The sequence below is a fragment of the Dysidea avara genome, chromosome 12 (assembly GCF_963678975.1).
Source record: "Dysidea avara chromosome 12, odDysAvar1.4, whole genome shotgun sequence".
NCBI lineage: Eukaryota > Metazoa > Porifera > Demospongiae > Dictyoceratida > Dysideidae > Dysidea > Dysidea avara.
The window spans coordinates 1,588,270-1,609,543 of NC_089283.1; the positions used below are offsets into that span (position 1 = coordinate 1,588,270).

Consider the following 21,274-nt stretch of genomic DNA (forward strand, 5'->3'; position numbering starts at 1 on the left):
TGACACATTACGGCCGGTAATGCAAGTAAGTGGGTTTGGTGGACAAGTGTAGCCACATTAGTATTCCTTGATGGAACCAAGCCATTTCAAGATATTTTTTCCATTTCTGCCCTGCCAGCATTATGCATATTTAAATTGTTATATTCCAGTTCCACTAGTTTTGATGCTTACTCCATTTTTGTACAAACTACACAAGTGTCCATGTAAACTAAGACATGTTTGGTTATATTTACCCACTACAAAGTTTAAACAGTTTCATGAATAATTTTATGGACCATAGGAGCAAAATACTGCTTCTATGCAGGTTATTTTTTGTACCATGTTTTTTAAGCTCTAATAAATGCATTAACAATTACAGCCAATTTACAGCACGCTCAAATGTTTTTGATCAGGCAGAAGTTGCCCTGTGGGCACAGTTATAGTGTTGATATATCTACCACTAGTAGGCCTGACAGTGAAGGTGATAATATCACTGAAACACAAATGGTTTGTTTACCGACTACAGCCAGAATCAAGAGACAACATGGATAACACCAATGTGTATTTCTCGATCGAGTCCAACAGGAATATGTTAGCAAAAGAATTCTACACTACCTGCGGCCATTAAAGAAAGCAACAGTAGCCTTCCCAACATCACAAAAACATTTGACTCTTATAAGTGTGACAGATTGTGTGTGTACTGTATAGTAATACTAGTAATACTTGCATGCTCAGTTCTGGAATATACAGACTACAGACTTGTGGGATGTGTGTGCAAATATGTAAGCCATATGATTCTCTGATGCACAAAGCATATTTCTGAGTGCTGCTGATTATATTCAAAGTTTTTTTTACTATGAAGTAAAGTTAAATGAGCTGTAAACAATATGTATGAAACCTTGTATTCCTGGTTGCCGGGATCCGTGACATGCAACAGTGCACATACCATTGATCACTAGTTGATCTTGATGTTTCAGAGTAACTAAACTGCTGATACGGCATCACAGTACTAGTGGCACCTGCCAATATAAATGGAATGCATAAAGTCCTGAACATATTTCAGTCAGACTGAGCTTTATCAGTGCTATGTAATACTATAACACATTTAAATATTGTTATTGATATATTTTCATAGCTGTGAGATATAGTACACACATACACATCATGCAGGTGTAGCTGTAATAAAAATGTAATAAAAAACAACAAAATACAAAAAAGTTTAGTGGTTGACTAGAAGCTACTTTCTTTTGAATAAAGTCCAGAATCATTGTGACTCTTGTACTCTGCCACTAATTCATTTCTGTTTGATTCCATCAGAAAATACACATTAACAAAACCTTCTTCATTATCATTAGTCTCAACCACAACATCGTGGTAAGTCAGATGGTATGCAGAGCAACAATGTTTGATAATAATTGATGCCATGTAAAGAACTAGATAGATCAATGGAATACAAGCTATTGTAAAACCAATATAAGCTGATTGCAGTTGCTCTTCTATAATCCCATGACTAACAAAGAAGGAGTATTCCTGTAAGCAACTTAAACACAGCAACACACCCAGTAGTATTCCATCAATATAATTGTACAGCTTCTTACAATATGGCTGGGCTATACAGTGTACAACCAGAAAGAAAGTACAGAGTAATTGTTGAATGGCAAATTGTTGGGATAAAAGAGGATAAACCGATGTTGCAAATAATAATATCCGATAAAAGAAATACACACCAGCATACCATCGAAACTTTGGACGATAACAGTGATAAAATTCGTTTAAAAACAAATCAATCTTTGTAAGAGGTAGCCATCTTCTTAGCACAGTTTCAACTCTGTTATATCTCAGTAGAAATGGCCTAATAAGCAATATTGTTGGTGGTATAAATGATAGTGATATTATAATAACAGATGGAATAGCATATCGCCTGTGAACTTCTCCAAAATATGGTATGGTCCCATCCAGAAATGGACGCAAACTATTACGCTGGAACTCAGCTGGAATGTCAGTTGGCCAGTTGAGATACAGTGAAAAGGCTGGGCCTAATAAGATAAATGACAGGGACACAAACTTTGCATACGATAACACCAGCACTGCAACAATCCCATGTAACAGTTTAGAGTCTGGGTAAAAAAACTTATTCTTTAAGTTCACCAAAAACCTTTTTTGTTTGCTATTCAGGAGTGAATGGTTTGGCTTTGGTATCCACCGATCTAAAATTTTTCTTACACAGTGCACAGGAAGACACAACAGTTTTCCATAGTTCACCATCAACACTACTATGACAATTAAGACCAACGGTGTAACTGCTGATACGTAATGAAACATAAAAACATCAAAAGCGTTCCAATTTTCCACAAGACAATAAGATGGTAAGACAAACTCAAAAAAGTCAAGGTTCCAAATGCTATAGAATAACACTACAGGTATAGGGTATTCGGTATTTAGTCTGAACTGATCATTATATGCTGCAACAGAATGAAGAACTTGAGAATAGAAAATAAACCCAACCAAAGGACCAGAAGTTAAACTAAAATTGAACAAAACTAACAAAAAGAAGAATACAGTTAGGGGGAATATTTCATACATAAAGTATTGAAAGATTCCAAAATATTTTCCATGTTGCAGCAGATTTCCACACTTTCCACACCTTGGTGAATAAGCATTAGAGTACACTGATGTTCCATTAATACACTTTCCACATAGAATGCCAGTCCTACTTTGTGGTCGACAAATCTTTTCATCCAGTTCTTCGTAATGACTAAATATTGTATTGGTACTACTGCAGAACCCACCGGGACAGTACCCAGTTAAAAAATATCTATCGTCTCCAATGTGCTCTTCATCAACATAACCAGCCCAAAATAATGGAGAGATGGTAGACTGACAGAATTTGGAGTCACAAGTAGCCACTCCTTGATAAGATCTATGGTCACAATTACAGGAACAACTGGAGTTAACACGACAAAGCCCAGGAGGACAAAACTGTACATCATCAGTACAAACGCTGCCATTAACTAATACAATAAATGATGTCACCACAGCAATCAACATAACCTACAGAACACAAAGTAATATACCACTCATACATTGTTTGTCCATTGAATATAATTATTGTGTACCAACCAGACTATTAACATATTCACAATTAAATTCTGTCACAATCGCACAGCAATACTAACATCAAAAGTAAAAAAAGCTTGTGGATACACACCTTGAAATACTGTGAGACATATAGAGTACACTCAGTAATGGTCAAATGAGTCCCTAAGTGTAGTTAAGTATAGCTAATGTTGTACGAAATCATGCCCAAAGTTGTTTGATTCCTGTTTTAATATCCAAATATGGTTGCTTAGCTCTGTGAGCCAGTACTTCACAAAGATGGAGTAAGCCTGTGTTGTCTGCACTTCACTGAAAAATAATTTTGCTGCTTCTCATTGACAAGACGTTCAGTTTTCACAGATTATGAATATTGTTAATATGTGTGGTTGTAACGTGGAATGTTTGGCATATGTTCAGTAAGGAATAATATTATCAAGAGTTAATAATAGTGGTAATATGGTATGTGGCTTGTTCACAAAGGAATTTCCATATAGGTTAAAATGCTGAAACTGCATGTGGGCCAACAACAAAACCAACCAGCAAAATTGTGTTTGTTTTATCAAATATAGCCAACCTCTCAAACTGAGAGCAGTTGCACAAATTAAAATTAAGTGCTTGTTGTTTCATGCAGAAGCTCATAGTTATGTGATTTATGTGCAAAGAGAAATAGCTGGATTGGTAGTAATCAGAAAAACTAGGAGCCCATAGTATAATATGCTGTATAGTCAGCTTTTAAACAATGCATTCCTTTTAACACACATGCATGTATATGTATATACACATTCCAATGGAAAATGTGCATACCTGACTGGTATTAATAACACTCCTACTACAAAAATCTTCAATAAATCTTTGCCAATCAAATGTAATGGATTTATGGTAAAACACAATTCACGTAGAATAACAAAAATAGATGACAATGGACGGTAGTGATGATCATGACATTCGTGAGGATTTGTGCTAGTAGCTTAGTAGTAAACTTAGCAATTAGCAGGTACTAATAATAGTCACTTAGCATAAGCAAAAAAATACCAGTACGCTTTTAAGTCTTGGTACCACCATAAGGTATGGTTGCAACACAGCATGGGCAAGCTTGTGTTTCTAGCCTTTACTACTCCACTGATTTGCATGTTTACTTGATATACACAGATGAGTAATGCAATATATTAATCAAGACAGTGGCATGAAACCAGCAAGCGTTATAAATAAGAAGTATCAAACAGTACGATTGTACTGTTTAGTAGGGTTCCCCTCTAAAGTGACACACGCTACTAAAAAAGCTGTATCATCAGATGAACATCATTAATGGCGAAAATAACCTTTACGGAATAGTCTTACTCCATTCAGTGTCAATTACAGCATTAAAAACAAGAAAACACTTACACATTGAATTTTTTTTAAATCACCATTACTCGAAATTTCACCTGCCTGCCTGCCTGCCAGCCATCCTGCCCGACCATGCACAGTCGCAAGGCTAGAGGCCAAACGAAGCCACCAGTTTATACCACAGAAACAAACTCACTGGTGGGATGTGCCTTTTGTAGTTCCAATGAATTCCTGCATTCTGCACTTTGCATTCTTTTTACCTTCACTTAAATGGTTGTCTTCTTCTTTCTTCATACCAAGGCATTAATTTTCCGTATTGACACTTTGAGCATATTTAGATGCCACAAGACTATTTGAGGCACTAAATGGGCTGTAGTATTGGGTAGCAGCTAAGGGTCTGCAAAGAATAGCGAGTTGTGGTTTTAGTCTCGCCTGCCAGCCTGTATTTGTGACCGGATCTGCGAAAAGGGGTCTTATAGCCTTTCCAAATTTCCAAGTTTAATGAGTCATAACTCATCATGTGTTTAATCCATTGTCTTAACATTACTACCATGAATAGCGCTATGTTAGGCGGAGTGTAATTAAGGTGACCAAATTTCAGGATAGTAACATACACACAAGTCATGTTATGGATTGCAAAGTACATGCAATTGGAAAGGCTATAAGACCCCCTTTTCGCAGATTTTTTCTTCACTTTGTCATCAAATAACAAAGAGAAATACAGACTGGATGGTGAGACTATAGTGGTTTTTAGTGAATACATAAGTGCTTACAATCAATGATTATCACTCAATGAATACTATCATCTGATGATTCCTTGTGAACAGAAACAGAGTTGAAAATGCATTACTCAATCCTCACTTTGGGTGTCCATACGAAAACCGACAGTGTTAACTACGTCAACAACTGCCTGGCCTGGGATGGGTGGGGCATACCATTGATAGGTACATTGTGTGGTTCTTCGTTCAAAACTGGGAAATGTAGGTCACCTTGGGTCTGCCATTAGTGTGCAGCCTGGCATCTGATACCTGAAATTACTGGTAAAAACTTGGCAATTTATAAAAAAAAATTACCTCGACTCATCCAGCGAGTCAACCAGCGAATAAGAGCAGTTTCAAAACCATGGTAACCAAAAATTATGCAATGGACCACACCCAAATGGCCATGTTTTTGTACCAGACTGCTTGATGTTGCAAGTTGAATTCCTCGCTGAATTCATGCCAAGACTTATTAATACGTGAGTAAAATAGATGGCAGTGATAGAATAAAGTATGTAGGTGAGTTATTAGGCATTAAAAGATACGTACTACCTCCCAACAGGGCAGTTTCGTAGGAAATAGAAATGCGTAAAAATGGATTTGGCCAAATTGCGACCTATTCACTGCCCAAAGGTGGTTAAAACTAGGGGAAACTTAAATTATAGGTCTTTATCCAACACCACAGCAGCGTACAGCCACATCCAGCTATCCCAGGAATAGCCAGAGCTCCTGAAAGGCACGAGACCGGTGATGCCGTACTACCAAACTGTGATAAAACGCCAGCAAAAGAAGACTCTTAGTGGTGAATTTTACTAGAGTTAAGTTTTATTGTTGAAATTAACCATTAGTTAAAGTTTAGCGGTCTTATTTTGCTGTCTGCTTTTTCACACGCCAGGAAGTGGGAATCCCAGCACATGAGCGATTCTGGCTAACTCAGGGACGGCAGGATGTGGCTGTACGATGCTGTGGTGCTGGATAAAGACCTATACTGCAAGTTTCCCCTAGTTTTAACCACCTTTGGGCGGTGAATAGGTCGCAATTTGGCCAAATCCATCTTTATGCATTTCTCTTTCCTACGGAACTGCCCTGTTGGGAGGCAGTACGGATCTTTTAATGCCTAAGAACTCACCTATATACTTTATTCTATCACTGGCAACTATTTTACTTACGTATTAATAAGTCTTGGCATGAATTTAGCGAGGGATTCAACTTGCAACATGAAACAGTCTGGTACAAAAACAAGGCGATTTGGGTGTGGTCCATTGCGTAATTTTTGGTTACCATGGTTTTGAAACTGCTCTATAGGCCTGTTATAAAACTAAACAACGCAGACGCAGAAGAAATTCCCATGACCAGCAAGGTGATCCTCTGGCAACTGCGTGTATACCGAGGTGTGCAAGTACATATGTTCAAGTAGTAAACTCGACACGTACTCAGGATTCACTTTTCATGATGATTAGTCTGGACACGTACAGTACTTGTGTTATGCGGTTATACACATTACGAATGTACAGCCTATCTACATGCACTTACCTTTCCTATTAGTCGCTGCACCACCGAAACGGTCATCGCCTTTCAGTCGGGACGCAACCGTAAAAAAAACGGGAGTTTTTAATTGCACGCGCAATTTACGAGAAGTCTAAAATGGCGTTCGAGACGTACCACGCGGATGAGAAAAATGCCTTTCAACCACTGAGCTTCTGACTTATTTTCGAACAAAAACACTTCAAGAGATGATTTATGAAGATAGCTATGCAGTTTTTTAAATCTTGAATCGTGCAGGTGGAAAATGTTCCCGTGGTAGAATTGAACAGGAATTTAACTGCTCCCGATTTCGCTTTGCTGTGGATAAAGTAAGAAGAGTGCACAAAATCCAAGTCTATGAAAGTGAAAAGGTTTGTATGTAGTATGTTTAGAAGCTGTATGAAGGCATTTACTACTATGAAACAAATTTGTACTTGCTTATTGCAGCTGGTGTTGCATAATACAGTGGAACCTCCCTTAACAAAGGAGACAATAATTATAAAGATATTGGTCCAGTCAATACATGTTTTGCCGCTGTAGGAGAAAAACACCTATTGCAGCAAATTTAGGCCTGGAATTCTGCCTCCCAAATTGTCCATTATTTATAGAGTGGTTCCACTGTAGCCATCCCCATAGCTGTATGTTTGTTCTTGTATCAAAAGCAGACATTTATCAAAAGTGGGGTTAGCATTAAATTCCTTATTCCACACATGGTAGTCATGCTAATAATTATACACACTGTATGTGATTAGTTGTTTCTATTATACAATATCATATCTCTAAAAATAAATCCTCTGTTATGACCTCCTCTTAATATAGCTCACACTCATCACCTTCACATTGTGGCTCATCTTCAGATTCTTCTGATTCGGTACCATCATCTGGTGGTGGTTTGGGGATATTCAAATTGGTGCATCCCTGGCACAAACATCCTGGTCCACAGCTTCGTTGTCTCTTTCTACAGCCGCATCTCTGAGTTTTGCAGCCTTTTGTGCAGCTACACCCTTTTGTTAGGAATTCTATATTGTCTTTGATCATTTGTCAGACCTCAGTTGCTTCCCAATCAAATACGTAGTTACCATCTTCTTGGACTAACCACCCACTGTCTTGTGGAGATGCAAGTGATGCAAACATGTCTGCTTTGCCAGAATTCTGCCACATCTGACTCACCCAGCAGCATCTGAGCCAGTGTCGCCAAAGTGATGTGATAGTGGGCACCCTGTCCTCCTCAATTATGACTCTGTCACTCACAACTTCTCTGATGCTGTTCAACCACATTCGATGCTGCTCTTCTGGCTGTAGTGTGGGGTCTATTGAATTAAACAAATGTAGTGGTGTTTTATGGCCTTTCAGTGCTGCAAAACCTGTAGCATGCTTCATAAAATAGCATGTCCCAACAAGTCTAATAAATGACAAAAAACCATAGTGTTTGTCATCGGATGTCTGGTGTAAACACCCTAGCATGTTGTGACCACAAATAAATGATGAAAAATGAAAAAAGTTGTTCAAGATAGTCGCCTTCCCTATAAACTTGAGGTAGGAAATGTAGTCACACCCTGTGCTAATAAACAAAGATTGTAATATTTGACATAATTCATTTCCTTGAGGTAGATTGCCAAGGTCAGAGTCTCTTGTTAGTGCTAACTTTAAATTGTTAATGTTGATGTACCTCTTTTCATCACTGTGTGGCATGTTTAATTGGATAACGTAGGTAGTATTGGGACGTTGGCTTAAGTGACTTAGCCCAATATTGTACACATCCGTGTCTGGAGAATAAATGAGAATAACATTGGCATGACATTGCACAGCATGTCGCCAGATTCTGTTGTCAGCTTCTTCAGCATTCGAATAGTATTCCTCTGGCTGTTCTACTGTCAATTCTGCTGCATGTAATAGCCATGCGTTATTCTCACCTAAGCCTGAAACACACCCAGCCATAACTAAACGTTGGTTGCCCTTAAGTAAGAAACGTCCATGTTGCAACAGAGAAAGCCCAATAGCTTCAACTATCAATCGTTTACATTGCTGGCACTGGAGGTTTTCTTGCCAATTACTAGGGATATTTGTGGTAGGAGTGAATGAGCCATGTTGGTGATTACTACTATTCTGTGAATATCGCTTTCTGTGCTCGGACTGTTTAGGATTGAAAGCATGCCTATGTGGTTTATCAAACACAAGGTGTACTTCTTGTATTCCAGCTCTAAAGTATTGGGTGACAAACTGTTCAAACAAGAAACAGGCATAGTCAGAAAATGTTTTGGTTTGACGTAGTGGTCGTGTATTAATGATGAACATAGCATCTATAATAACAACTTGTGGTGTTACAGGTAAGGTGGTTGTAAATACTGGTGGACTTGCCTTCTGATAGCGAGTAGATAGCTTGTCTGTCCATTTGCTCTTGTTCCCTTTGTGTGGATTGCCATCTTCATCACACAGTGCTCTAGGTAATTCTGAATACTGTTCTTCAGATGTGTTGATGTTTATGTTTTACCCAAACAAGTTTCCGCTGCAGACATGTGAGTTTCTGCTTCATTTCTCTTTCATTGTCAGTACCGCGAGCTTTTTTTGGTTTAGTTGACATTGTTATCAATCTGTGTTGTCGTAAAGGTGTTTTTATACCAGAAGTTTGCAATATGTGATATTTGACATAATTTTGATATGATTGTTCACCGATTTGATAGAATGAAAGCATGTCACTGGTTTGCTCATTAGTAGCTGGCTGGCCTGTAAATACATTCAGTAAACCTCTGTTGTTGCATTGGCTGGCAGGAAATAAAATTTTATAAATAATCAAATTACACATTTCCATGATGTTCTCTTCGCACCTGTAAGTCTGAGGAGAACTATCTAGTATTTCTGATGGATGTATGTGGCTACCTGACTGTGGAGGAAATAATTGATGTAATAGGTTCTTGTACAGCATAATGCGATCATTGAAAAACAAACTTGTTTTCTGCAAGTATGATTCTGTTGGACGAACAACAGCAGTCTTTAAGTCCTTGTTGATGCACATCTCGTGCGCTTCATCCAATGCTACTGCCCGCTGTTGCTGTCCAGTGAGATTTACTGTAAAGCCTCCTTTCTCCAGACAGGTTAGAACAATTGATGGGTAGCATTGAATCTCAGCTAAGTGGTGTGGGATAATGCGAGCATAGTAGTCTCTATCGAAAGCTGAAAATATAGGAACCATCTGTTTCAGACTTGCTACACGTAATTTCCAGTTGCTACTTTGTACAGCCAAGTAGAGGCTAACGTAGGAGAAGCAATCTCTAAAGACAAACTGGGCCCAAAACTTCCATGTCTGATCAACTTCACTCATCTTTTCTACGAAATCCTTGAAACCTTTATTAGTATGGCTGTCTTTCACTAATTCAGATGTTCGTTTCACCATGTGTTGTGGCAATCTCTTTTCTTGTATACTAGACAACAGGATACAGCTAGCATCCATAGTGATGGTGTTGCTGGAGTTACTAAGGTAAGTATGCAACATTTCTCTGTAGAGGGCTTCCCATGCTTGCATGAGAAAGTAGTGCGTACGTTTAAAGTTAGAGCATTGTTCTATAGATTTTAATGTACTACCATGGTACCCTGCATTACTGGCTATCTCCTTCAGACCAGCAGCATAATAAATTTTCATAAGAATTGGTTGATAATTTTTTTAAATATGCCAATCTCCTGGGAAAATTAACAGCTTTTGAAGGGCTGTACTATACTGTTTTTTAATGTTCATAAGATGTTTGTATGTTTTTCCGTCACCTACTAAAAGCACGTATCCATTCTGTACATTATCAAATTTGTCAAGCAAGTCCTCTGCTACCAGTGTCATGGTTTCCATACTATCCGGGTTTTCATTTATTAGCTCCATGTAATGTACTGTTGATGGGTGTTGATGACCACAGTTGTTATTGTCCTCTAAACAAAATCTGAATTCACAAAGAGTTGCTTTTGATGGGAATTGGCTTGCCTGATAGTGTAAGGTATGCTTTTGAAGGACATAAGAAAATAATAGATCATGTAAGTTATTTTTTTCATCAAGTTCAGTGCTGGTCTGTAGAAAATGGTTAAATGCTAATGTTGTTGCTGTTGTTTCCATGTATACTTGTGAAGTTTGTATTGTGTTGTTTGTAGTGAGACCTGATGCTAAGGAGTGGACTTCAACAGTTCTTGGACGCTTGGGTCCCAGTTTGTGTTGGCTATCAGAAGATGCATGTTGTTGACTGGATGAAGTTATTGGTGGAGAACTGTTGCAAGGGGCACTTGGTGTTGCAGTACCTTCTGATGAACTGGTTGCTGTAGATGGTAACACTAGATTGTCTGGATCTGGTTGTACTAGCTGTAGTGTAGTGCCATGATAACTCCTGTGTTGGTTGCCACAATAAACTGCTGCATAACTTTGCAGCATGTCGAAGTTATCAACGGAGGCTATTGTAAATCTATTATTTGGGATTTCATCCCAGATTTTAGATTGACGTTGAGCTATAGCATGTTGAGTTACGAATCTATCATGGGTATCTGGAGAGGAGACACACCCTAATCTGTTTAGAATACTAATTAGTAGCCGTGACCCTCCACAAACTTCTACAACATCAGCAATCAGATCGTGGATTGGTGTAGGCTTCTTGGGATTTGTGCAGAACTTGAGTTGATTTAAAATGAAAAATAATCGAATTTTTTTAATGTGTTCTGTAACATTGGTGGTCTCTCTATCTCTAACTGTAGTTGTTATAGATGTTAAAAATTGAAGTAATAGAGGATTGATATTATTTAACTCTTCGTTGATGTTAAGTAACGCACAGTTGGGAGATGGTTGTGAATGAGATGACTTCTTTATTTCTTCATGTAATAAATTATTGACAATGATGCTTGCTTCCTTTAGTGTTGTGTCTACGTCTGGTATGTGACATTGGATTTCAGGTTCAGATAAGTACTGATTTGGGGGTTGTGATGCACTGAGTGCCCAAGACAATGCAACTATGACATCTCCCCCTTGACGATACAATACAGTCCCAAGTTTCTTGTGAACACACTTGTGAATCATGTAACCATCAAGGTGAGTGATTAGTTGGTGTAGTAGCCAACGAGAAGTAAATTTCACACTGCTATCTCCCACGTCTAGGGTAACTTGAACAGTATTGGTGTCCTCAGAGGGCTGAATACCATAAACATCAAGAAACACTTGACATACCCATGGAAGCAAAAGGGCCTTCTGGACCAATAAGTGCTGGGCTACATATATCACAGATGAAACTATGGCTTTGGTAAGATGGTCAGTTTTGCTATCTTCCTTTGTAGCTTCCCATTCCTTGATAGATTTTTGTAACATTTCATCTGACCCATTTGGTTTACAATTTGGTTTACAATCTGTGGACTTGACAATACTGCAGTGTGTGTTATAACAGCTAGTACAAATATAGTCATCTGGTGATATAACAGTGTCAGTTCCAGTTGTATCTGTAATGTATTTTGAAACTACTACAGGGTTGGGACTGTGACGATAAAGCTTCTGACCAGGTTTAGGTGCAGCTCCACAAAAGGAGCAGTTTTGTGGATGATTTAGCTCACAATAAACTTTACTATAGCAGCTTGGGCACAAGAGGAATGGAGTACTTGATGATGACTGTACCCCAAGCATTTCCTCAAGTTCACTTATGTTAGCAAAAGCAGGCTTGATGAGTTTATCACTTAACTTGTTGGTGCAATCAGGGTGTATACAGGATTTAGAAGATGTCTGTATACTATTTTTCCATTTCAGGGTATAGTGGGGAATGTCATTGTAACGTTTTGCTTCTATCCAATGTTTTTTACAAATATTGCTGTCTTCGGGTAGGTGTTTACCAAGGTGTTTACTAAAAAACTCTTTTTCTGTAGCCCCTACATTGATATACCTTAATTTTTGACTAACTCTGTTTCCACACAGGACACAGCACTGTGAGGTCTCCTCTTCAGCTGACTCAAGAGCAGTGATAGCAGAATTCTGGCACAAGGAGTCTCCACCTGATGACTAAATTTAAAATTGTTGATTAAAAACATGTGTTAAAATAGTCTTGTAAATAATTAACGAATCTGGCTACAACAACTAAAGTGCACAACATTTTAAAGCTTTATTTTCAAGCATAAGCCTTTGTTTCTCTAACTAAATGGATTAACAACACTAGTATGGCTTGAAACAAATTTGTACTACATGCAAAACCACTGTGTTAATACTCACCTGGTTCATTCTGCGGTCTCTATTTCGTTGCTAACATATTCCAGCTGCCTGGTTTGGTTACTGTGGGAAAGGCAGCTGACGTATTATTTCGTGTTCCATTGGATAATTATGTGTAGCGTCACAGCAGGAAGTTACAAGCGTATGAAAAGAGATGGTGTTTTACTACAATTACCGCTGGTGCCTCCGCGGGAAAAGCCGTGCAATTAAATACGCGTAAAAAAGCATAATTTTGCCACTTGCGTTTCGACTGTTTGTGCTGTTTCTACTCCGCCTACGCGAGCGACTACGTTTTATGATCGCGTGATCCGTGACCTCAAGTAAAGCTCAAACCTGTCCAGGTGGAAAATAATTACTAATCCAAAGTGTGCTCTTTTTCAACCTACCACAAATCATATCTTGACCGGATGTTCTGTTGCTCTCATTCAGGGTAGGTATATCCGGAGGTATGATTCAGTCTTGCAGGTTTTTGTTCATGGACTTCAAAAGCATTTACCAGAATTTTTTAAACGTTATCCTGACCTTCCAGGTCATCTTGCCAGTCTCCTAGCACTATTCCTACCGAACTTTCTACCTCCCTTAGCAGACCTGACTTGGTCTTGGTTTCTAAGGATTCCATCTACCTGTCTGAGGTGACAGTAGTGGCTGCAAGAGCTTGGAAGGAAGATAGATATGGCTCTTTACTGTATGATCTTCAACGCACTGATCTCATTTCTATCGAGATAGGATGTCTAGGTCACTTATGCCAGAAACACTTGCTCAAGTGGCTACTACTTGTTGTGTGTCGAAGAAAACTGTCCGGTCACTGTTTGAGCAGGCTGCTTGTGTTGCCATCTCCTGCTCTTACAGAATTTTCAATTCTAGAGCTTCCCCGGAGTGGAATCTATATTGGACCTCTTGACCTGAACCTTGTTACTTTGTAGTTATAATTTTGTACTGTAAGTTAAGTAATGTAAGTCTTGCCAGGGCTCCTGCACTGCCGTGATCGCTTTGGCTATCAGTGTACGGTGACTCTGAGTCTAGGCCCCTGTTTGTATACTATATATGTGACCAGATTTGTGAAAAGGGGTCTTCCACACACATACTATTTACCAACTTTGATGACAAAAATACTATTGACTTGAAATTTGGTCAGTGGTGAGTACCAACATAGCTAACGGTGGATGATGAAAATGTTAAGTTTATAATTATGTTAACTGAACACTAAGTTATGGTCTCCCAAGTTCATAGTATTGGATGTGTGTGGAAGACCCCTTTTCGCAAGTCCGGTCACATATTGTCTTAATAATCAATAGGACGTTTATCATTATCACACGATCACATTATGGCAAATGCCAAAAATGGGCGTGGCAAGGAAAAATTAATCGTTAGTCCATTCTAGCCAGAAATATCTTCTTTGACGTTGAGATTGTCACTGCAGCTTCGTCAAGAAGCTTCCTACAGTGTGACTTTGAGATTAGCTGATCAAAGAAATTCATGGTGTGATACAGTGCCGATAAGTGGCCCAGAACACTAAGCTCAATGATATCATAATTAGGGACCCGCCGATTATGCTCATTATTTTACCTATTATGCTATGCTGCACTGCTCAAAATTTTGCCTATTATGCTTAAATTAATGCTCAATATTTACCTATATATTATGCTCAAATTATGCTCAATATTTATACCTCAGTTCTCATGTTTTTCTAGTAAATTTGCACTTTATGCGAAAACAGTAAGTTGCTGAAGCATAGACTCTATAAATCCCTGCTTGTCAAAATCCATGTCACGGAAAAGATCGATATACTCTAATAGAACAGTCAGCTGTCTATTATTATTCTGACTGTTCTATTAGAGTATATCGATCTTTTTCTGTGATATGTATTTTGATAAGCAAGAATTTATGGTAACGCACAAGTGTTCTGCCTATTATGCTAGCATTATGTTCAATGCTTTCAGGCACCCATAATGCTCATTATTATGCCAGCATAATCGGCGGGTCCCTAATCATAATGTGATGTAAGCCACACGGTTCACCATTGTTATTTGTTAATGATCTGCCAGCTACTGTGGATCATACTTGCATCAACATGTTATTGTATGCTGATGACACAGAGCTTCATTGTAGTGGTGCATGATGATCTAAAACATGTTCAAGATGATCTTTTATAGTCAGATATCTATCGAATTCAAACTTGGTTGCAGGCTGATAGGCTGTAATTGAATGTTTCGAAGTCTGTATTATTGTTGCTTGGATCCTGGCAGAAATCGCATGTCTATCTTACTTAATGGTATATAACTCTTGCTTGTGTTGCTATCTTGGAGTGATTATTGACCAAAATTTGTCCTGGAAATCTCATGTTAACTATGTCCTAAAGAGAGTCGGATACAAGTTGTATGCCTTACACAATTTGAACTCTTTACCAGATCAATTATTGTCTCAATTGTATATATCATGCAGGCATTTGTATTACCAGTTTTTGACTACCGTGGTATTGTCTGGATGCCTACAGCTGCAGCTGTATTAATTCAACTTTAAGAGACTGTCACTTAAAAGACTGTATTGTTAATACTGTGTTATTGTTGTTTATTTTGTTTGTAATCTTTATTTTATTTTGTGTCTTATTGTGTGTTTGTTTTATATAGGACACTGCTGAAAAGCAGCTCTTTTGAGCTGATCCCTTTAATCACAAATTATAAGCAATCTAAAGATTCGGCGTTAGATTGTTTGCAGTCTCTTTCAGATTCAAGATGATGAAAGCAGACAAGTTAACTCCTTGTACGCCGGCCACTGAATTACACCTTTCATTGTAGATAATGATATCAGGACGATAAAGAGAAATTATTAAAGATGGTGGAATGGTACCCTGCAGGGACTCACTAGCTCTCATCCCGCATGCATAAATACAGATGACACTTGGCTGTGCTAAAACCTCAGAAGTTCCTGAAACCAGCTTAGCCAGGCAATGTAAAACTTTATCATGTCAATATGTGAAGCATTCTTGGGACAAGGCAACAGGGCAGCCACTAGTGGTTCATGCACATCCACAAAGGGAGCATTTTGCATCACATCAAAATTCAAGGGTGTCATAGTAGGTGCGACCAGTGTGCACCCAGGAAATTTTTTAAATTGTACATTTAGAGATGTCATTTGGAGGCACTCTTTGGGCTGTAGTTCTGTGTGCAGGTGTTCAATGGAGACTGACCAAAAAGCACCTCCATAATACTGTTTAACTCCTAACCTTATCATTTGAGTCTATTAATAAACAGTAAAGAGTGTTTCCAAAGCAGCTGCAAAGAGAAACAAAGCTAAGTGTAATGGTAATTATTTTAAGGCGCTTAATATGGACAAAGTAAACATGAAGCTGTTCTGAGTGAAAGACAGGTTAGATAAGTGTTGTTTCAATCCATTGTTGCCATTAAATTAATGCCAAGTATTACATGTTAACTACTTTTAATTTTGGCTTCATCAAATTTAATTTTTTTATTTTACTGAGCCAAAAAGTGGTGAGGCTCTGGCCTTGCCCCCAGATTGAGCCTTACCACTTTTACTTTTACTCTGATACCCCCTACATTAAATATGCCAACATTGCAGGTAGGGAGGAGCATGAAGGATGAATGAGAATTGGCCTGGGAAAAAGTTGGTTCCAAGTCCCACAGTGAGTTTCTAAGAGTCCTTGAGCTTATACACTGAACAGACAAAATATTTAGGTGATCTTCATAGTAAGAAGTTCATTAGTTGTTGGATAGTAGTACATAGAGAGGTAGGGAATGATGATAATTGAGGATGAGCCTTGGACAAACTGTGATAGCCTGCAGTCTGAGTCTGTAAGTATGCATCTCCCAAAAGTGGTCCAACTGCTGGAGCAGGGGATATGTAGTAGTGTTGTTTTAGTTAACTGAAACTAAAACTTAAGTTTTTCTGATTTGTCAAAAGACTAAAACTAAAAGTGCCTTAATTCTTATGTGGAAACTTATACTAAAACTAAAATTATCATTTAATACTTACAAATAACTGAAACTAAAAGTACTTACCACCTACAATTATAAAAGTTGTTAATTGTTTAAAACTAAAACTAAAAGTGCCTTGCTATATTGTAGTAACACATATAGCTAATTATTCACTATACACGTACTATCTGCCAGTGTACACGTACTATCTGCCAGTGTACACGTACTATCTGCCAGTGTACACGTACTATCTGCCAGTGTACACGTACTATCTGCCAGTGTACACGTACTATCTGCCAGTGTACACGTACTATCTGCCAGTGTACACGTACTATCTGCCAGTGTACACGTACTATCTGCCAGTGTACACGTACTATCTGCCAGTGTACACGTACTATCTGCCAGTGTACACGTACTATCTGCCAGTGTACACGTACTATCTGCCAGTGTATATAAAAGTAGCTAAAAGTGTTTTGCTATAAAGATATTTAATAATCATCACAAGGGTTTAATGCTAAAAAAGTTAATACTAAGACATTGTTAAGCAGGATGTAGTTAACTTAAACTATCACAGAATTTAATAATAAGAGCTCTTTTAGATTTAGTGAAATCATGTGCACTGTATTATACTTGTTCTTTGAAAAATAAATCATGTAGGTAAGCTGCTGCATTCATTATTGCATAAACCAAACGTGGTGGGTTGCATCAAACTATTCATGAAAGATGGTATGCACTGACTGCTAAATCGGTCTTCATATTTACTATATACAATTATTGTTTTGGCACTTGCTACAGCGAATCATTTTGATTTTGGTACTTTAGTATATTCTGTTGATCTTGTGCTTACCATGTCTATCTTGGCATCTTAATTTTCACAATGTGTATCTTGTATTTTCAGAAACACTTAGAGTATGTTTTGCTGCAGCAAACAAGCAAACTTAATATGCTTTTAAATTTGCAGGTGTGTAATTTTTATCACTCAACAGTCAATACAATAACACAAACACTGTTTGCCATGTGGCACTTGTCCACCACTGTCTAGTGATGGTGGTTGTTTTGGTAAGTTGTGCAGGGTTCCACAGTTCTCCTATATTTGACGCCACAGGAATTTCTAATGTCATCCTACTAATCCTAATAAAACCCTGCACTATCACACCTCAAGCTAACCTTTGAGTTGGAGGCAACTCATGGAACGGGGCAAAAGTCTACCCCATGAGACTCGCATGTGGGTGTGTATCCTCCCCCAGCCTGACATGTATCATTAGCTTATGATTTTTGTTTCTTTTATTATTATTTGCACTGCTTATATATTCACAATAATATACATATATTTTGAATGCAGTCTCCTAGATCTAGGGGTAGACTTTGGGTGGGGAACAAACTTTTTCCATGTGGCCATCTGTACACTCTTTTCTGACGCATGCTTTTGAGAGTTATCCTGGTTATAATGGAGTTATCCTGGTTATAATGGAGTTATCCTGATTATAATGGAGTTATCCTGATTATAATGCTCACCGTTTCCTGCCTACTTTGCATTGTGGAACCCATTTACCCTATTGCATTTACCTGGTCATCAACTACAAGCTGTCAGTAAGTAACATTATTGCATGCCTCCCAACATTAACCTTGATTAAACTCCATTTAAATACATCATTGCAATGAATATTTAAACTGACTTACGTATTTACATCCAAATTCAAAAGCCATGTGGGTATACGTGCAGCAGTGATATTTTTGGCCAGAAAAGACCAAACAGTGTTTATTCTAGGATTTCTCCTTTGGGAAGGAATCAGGAATTTTGGGGGTGACCAGGTGTCTGAAAGTCTACATATAGCTGTCCAAGTTTAAAACAGTTGAAATAGTTGTGAAACTGGTTAGTCATTTAAAGCTGTGTCATGAGTGTTGATTTTGATTTATGTGTGGATTGGGTGAAGCCAAATCCTATGGTTGGTAGAGCATGACGGCGATGATGACGCATAGTGATGACATAATGATGCAATATCTAGGACAACCGTGCGTACCTCATGTATGCAATTAGTATTCTATTAGTAGTGCACTGCATTTGTTGAATCTGGCGAATAAACAATTTATGTGAGAGATCACTGAGATATTGTATTGACTATCATTGCATGTGTATAAGTGGTTGTCTTACAAGAATCTTATAGGCTATTTCAAATTGAATATTAGGATAATTTCATGGTTATAGATATTTTTAAAATCAGGCTTTCTGAGATTTAATCTGGCAGTATATTTGCTGGCTGTGCACGCCATATTGAATATTTTACAAAATTACACTCTCTGAAAGGACATTTAAAAAAACTGGATAAATCTCATTGTGTATGTACCCTAGGAGACTTTTAAAAATTAAATAGTCTGATGTTGAATCTGAGAGTGTTTTAAGGTTGCATATGCAATTTTTAACCTGAGAAAGTTTTACATATTAAACACTCTTGAGATTGAATCTGAGAGCATTTTAAAGTTTTATGTGCCATTTTAAATCTAAGTATAGTGTAGTAGTCATCACAATTTTAGCGGGTGAGTCTGAGATTTTAGGAGGGGGGGGGGGGTTCCCCCCTAGCAGATCTAGAATAAACACTGAGACCAAATGATCATATTTAGCACTATGCATGGTATTTGTTTTAAATGGTACCATATGGATAACTGTAACTAATACTCTAAGATCTAAAAGACTAAAACTACAACTAAATTAAATGTATTGAAGAAGGCAACTATAACTAAAACTTTAACTAAAACTGTAAAAATCTAGCATCTAAAACTAAAACTTTAACTAAAACTGTAAAAACTAACATCTTAAACTAAAACTGTAACTAAAATCTATTAATGAAAACTTTAACTAAAACTTTTTTCTATCTACAGCTATAACTAAAACTACTAGTCAAATGCATTGCTAAAACAACACTAGTATGCAGTTGTACTGATACAAGACAAAAGACTCAGCTTTAATTTGCCTCTCTAGACACCTGCAAGATACTGGGGCAACAACAAACACCAATAGAGCATGAGTTACACTTCTAGGTAGTCCCAGCTATTTTTTGAGGTATCAAGTGGCCAAGTTTTTCAACTTTAATTACTAATGGCATCATTAGTGATTGCATCCACTGACAGATGAAACCGTAACAAAGAAAACCATGTAGTTTCAAAGTTTGTATTCACCATGGATTGGTAAAGCTTTATTTTTACAAGAACCAGTTACCTCTTCTTCAGCTGTGCCCTGTCGTGCCTTAACTGGGTAATGACACTGAATTTGATGTTGTCCGCCCACATTGCTCTCAGTATGTTAGTGTATCTGTCTCTTAATTGCTAAGAAGTGTGGGGCATATACACAGATGTACACACAACACCAATAGTAACTACTTATAAGGGTAACCACTTATAATATACAACTCAATTGCTTATTAATCTTTACGTCAAGTATGCTGCGATATGATGAAGCAATTGCAAGAGTGTCACATAAATAATTATATTACCACATTCTCAGTGATCAGCTTCATTCATGCATGTTTCATGCCATCCACAGGTACCATGAAAATCACCATGGAACATTAATTTCATGATATTCATGATATTTATATCATGAATTTGCATATGCAATTTTTATTTATATCAGTCAATTGTAGCTATATAAGTAATGTTTGACAGCTTGATCATCCTGGTGAATCCTGTAAGGAGATCTATGATTGGAACTCACAAGGCACAAACTCAGCTCACAACAGGCTTCATTACATACAAGCTGCTGCTAACAATACAGTATATATATAATACCACAATAGCCATCATGTGACTGTTGTCAGCTTTGACAATGAATGTTATTGTGAATCTTGTGATGATGCATGGGGAGGGGCTCATAGTCAGTGTCTTTGCATGGCAAACACTTGGGTTGTGTGTGCCAAGCCCAGGACATCATAATTATGATGGTGTCACTTGGAACTCACCATGCTCATACCCCTGCTGATCATGAGATGTTGCAAGCCTCTCAGAGATACCATCAGTTTAACTGTGCACAAAGAGTAAAAATGCTGGCATGTGGAATACTGGACATCGATGGTCCCTATTGCATTTCATGTCTATAATATTAATTTACTAGTACTGTTTCTTAGGTGATTAATAGATTGAGGTAGACTAATAGAGCAGTTATTACTATACTCTAATACAACAGTCAGTGGTACATTCTATAATCGGACAGTCAGTTTTCAGGTAAAAATTTAACTTGATGGAGCATAGTATAATTATAGGCTTGATTGTGAGTAGGGTTGGGAGGTATTTAGGTATTAGTAGTTAAAAAGGTATTTTTCAGATACCGCTGTGGCTTTCTAAAAATACCGAATTTAATGTATTAATTAAATTTTTGGTGGTTTAGTGGTGGCTACACATGAAGTCAAACCCCATACAACCATGTGTTTATGCTGTGGACAAGACAAACAATAATTTACCTT

The 21,274-nt window shown here is 37.8% G+C and overlaps 1 protein-coding gene and 1 long non-coding RNA gene across 3 annotated transcripts; one reads left to right on the plus strand and one right to left on the minus strand.

The window, feature by feature from the left end:
- Positions 1 to 1,089: 1,089 nt before the first annotated feature.
- LOC136240615 (uncharacterized) lies at positions 1,090 to 13,222 on the minus strand. Its single transcript, XM_066031626.1, has 3 exons — positions 13,142 to 13,222; positions 6,693 to 6,732; positions 1,090 to 3,030 (listed from the first exon to the last, which is right to left on the minus strand). Exons 2-3 carry the CDS (start codon positions 6,726 to 6,728, stop codon positions 1,210 to 1,212), a joined length of 1,857 nt encoding a protein of 618 aa, XP_065887698.1. The 5' UTR covers positions 6,729 to 6,732; positions 13,142 to 13,222; the 3' UTR covers positions 1,090 to 1,209.
- On the plus strand, positions 6,786 to 12,890 carry LOC136240616 (uncharacterized). Of its 2 annotated transcripts, none has more exons than XR_010693907.1 (5): positions 6,786 to 7,054; positions 10,812 to 10,982; positions 11,598 to 11,733; positions 11,800 to 11,941; positions 12,601 to 12,890. It is a non-coding gene; the product is annotated as an uncharacterized lncRNA (long non-coding RNA). The 2 variants fall into 2 exon arrangements; XR_010693906.1 differs by having other exon boundaries at positions 6,786 to 7,012; positions 12,601 to 12,800.
- Positions 13,223 to 21,274: the final 8,052 nt, after the last annotated feature.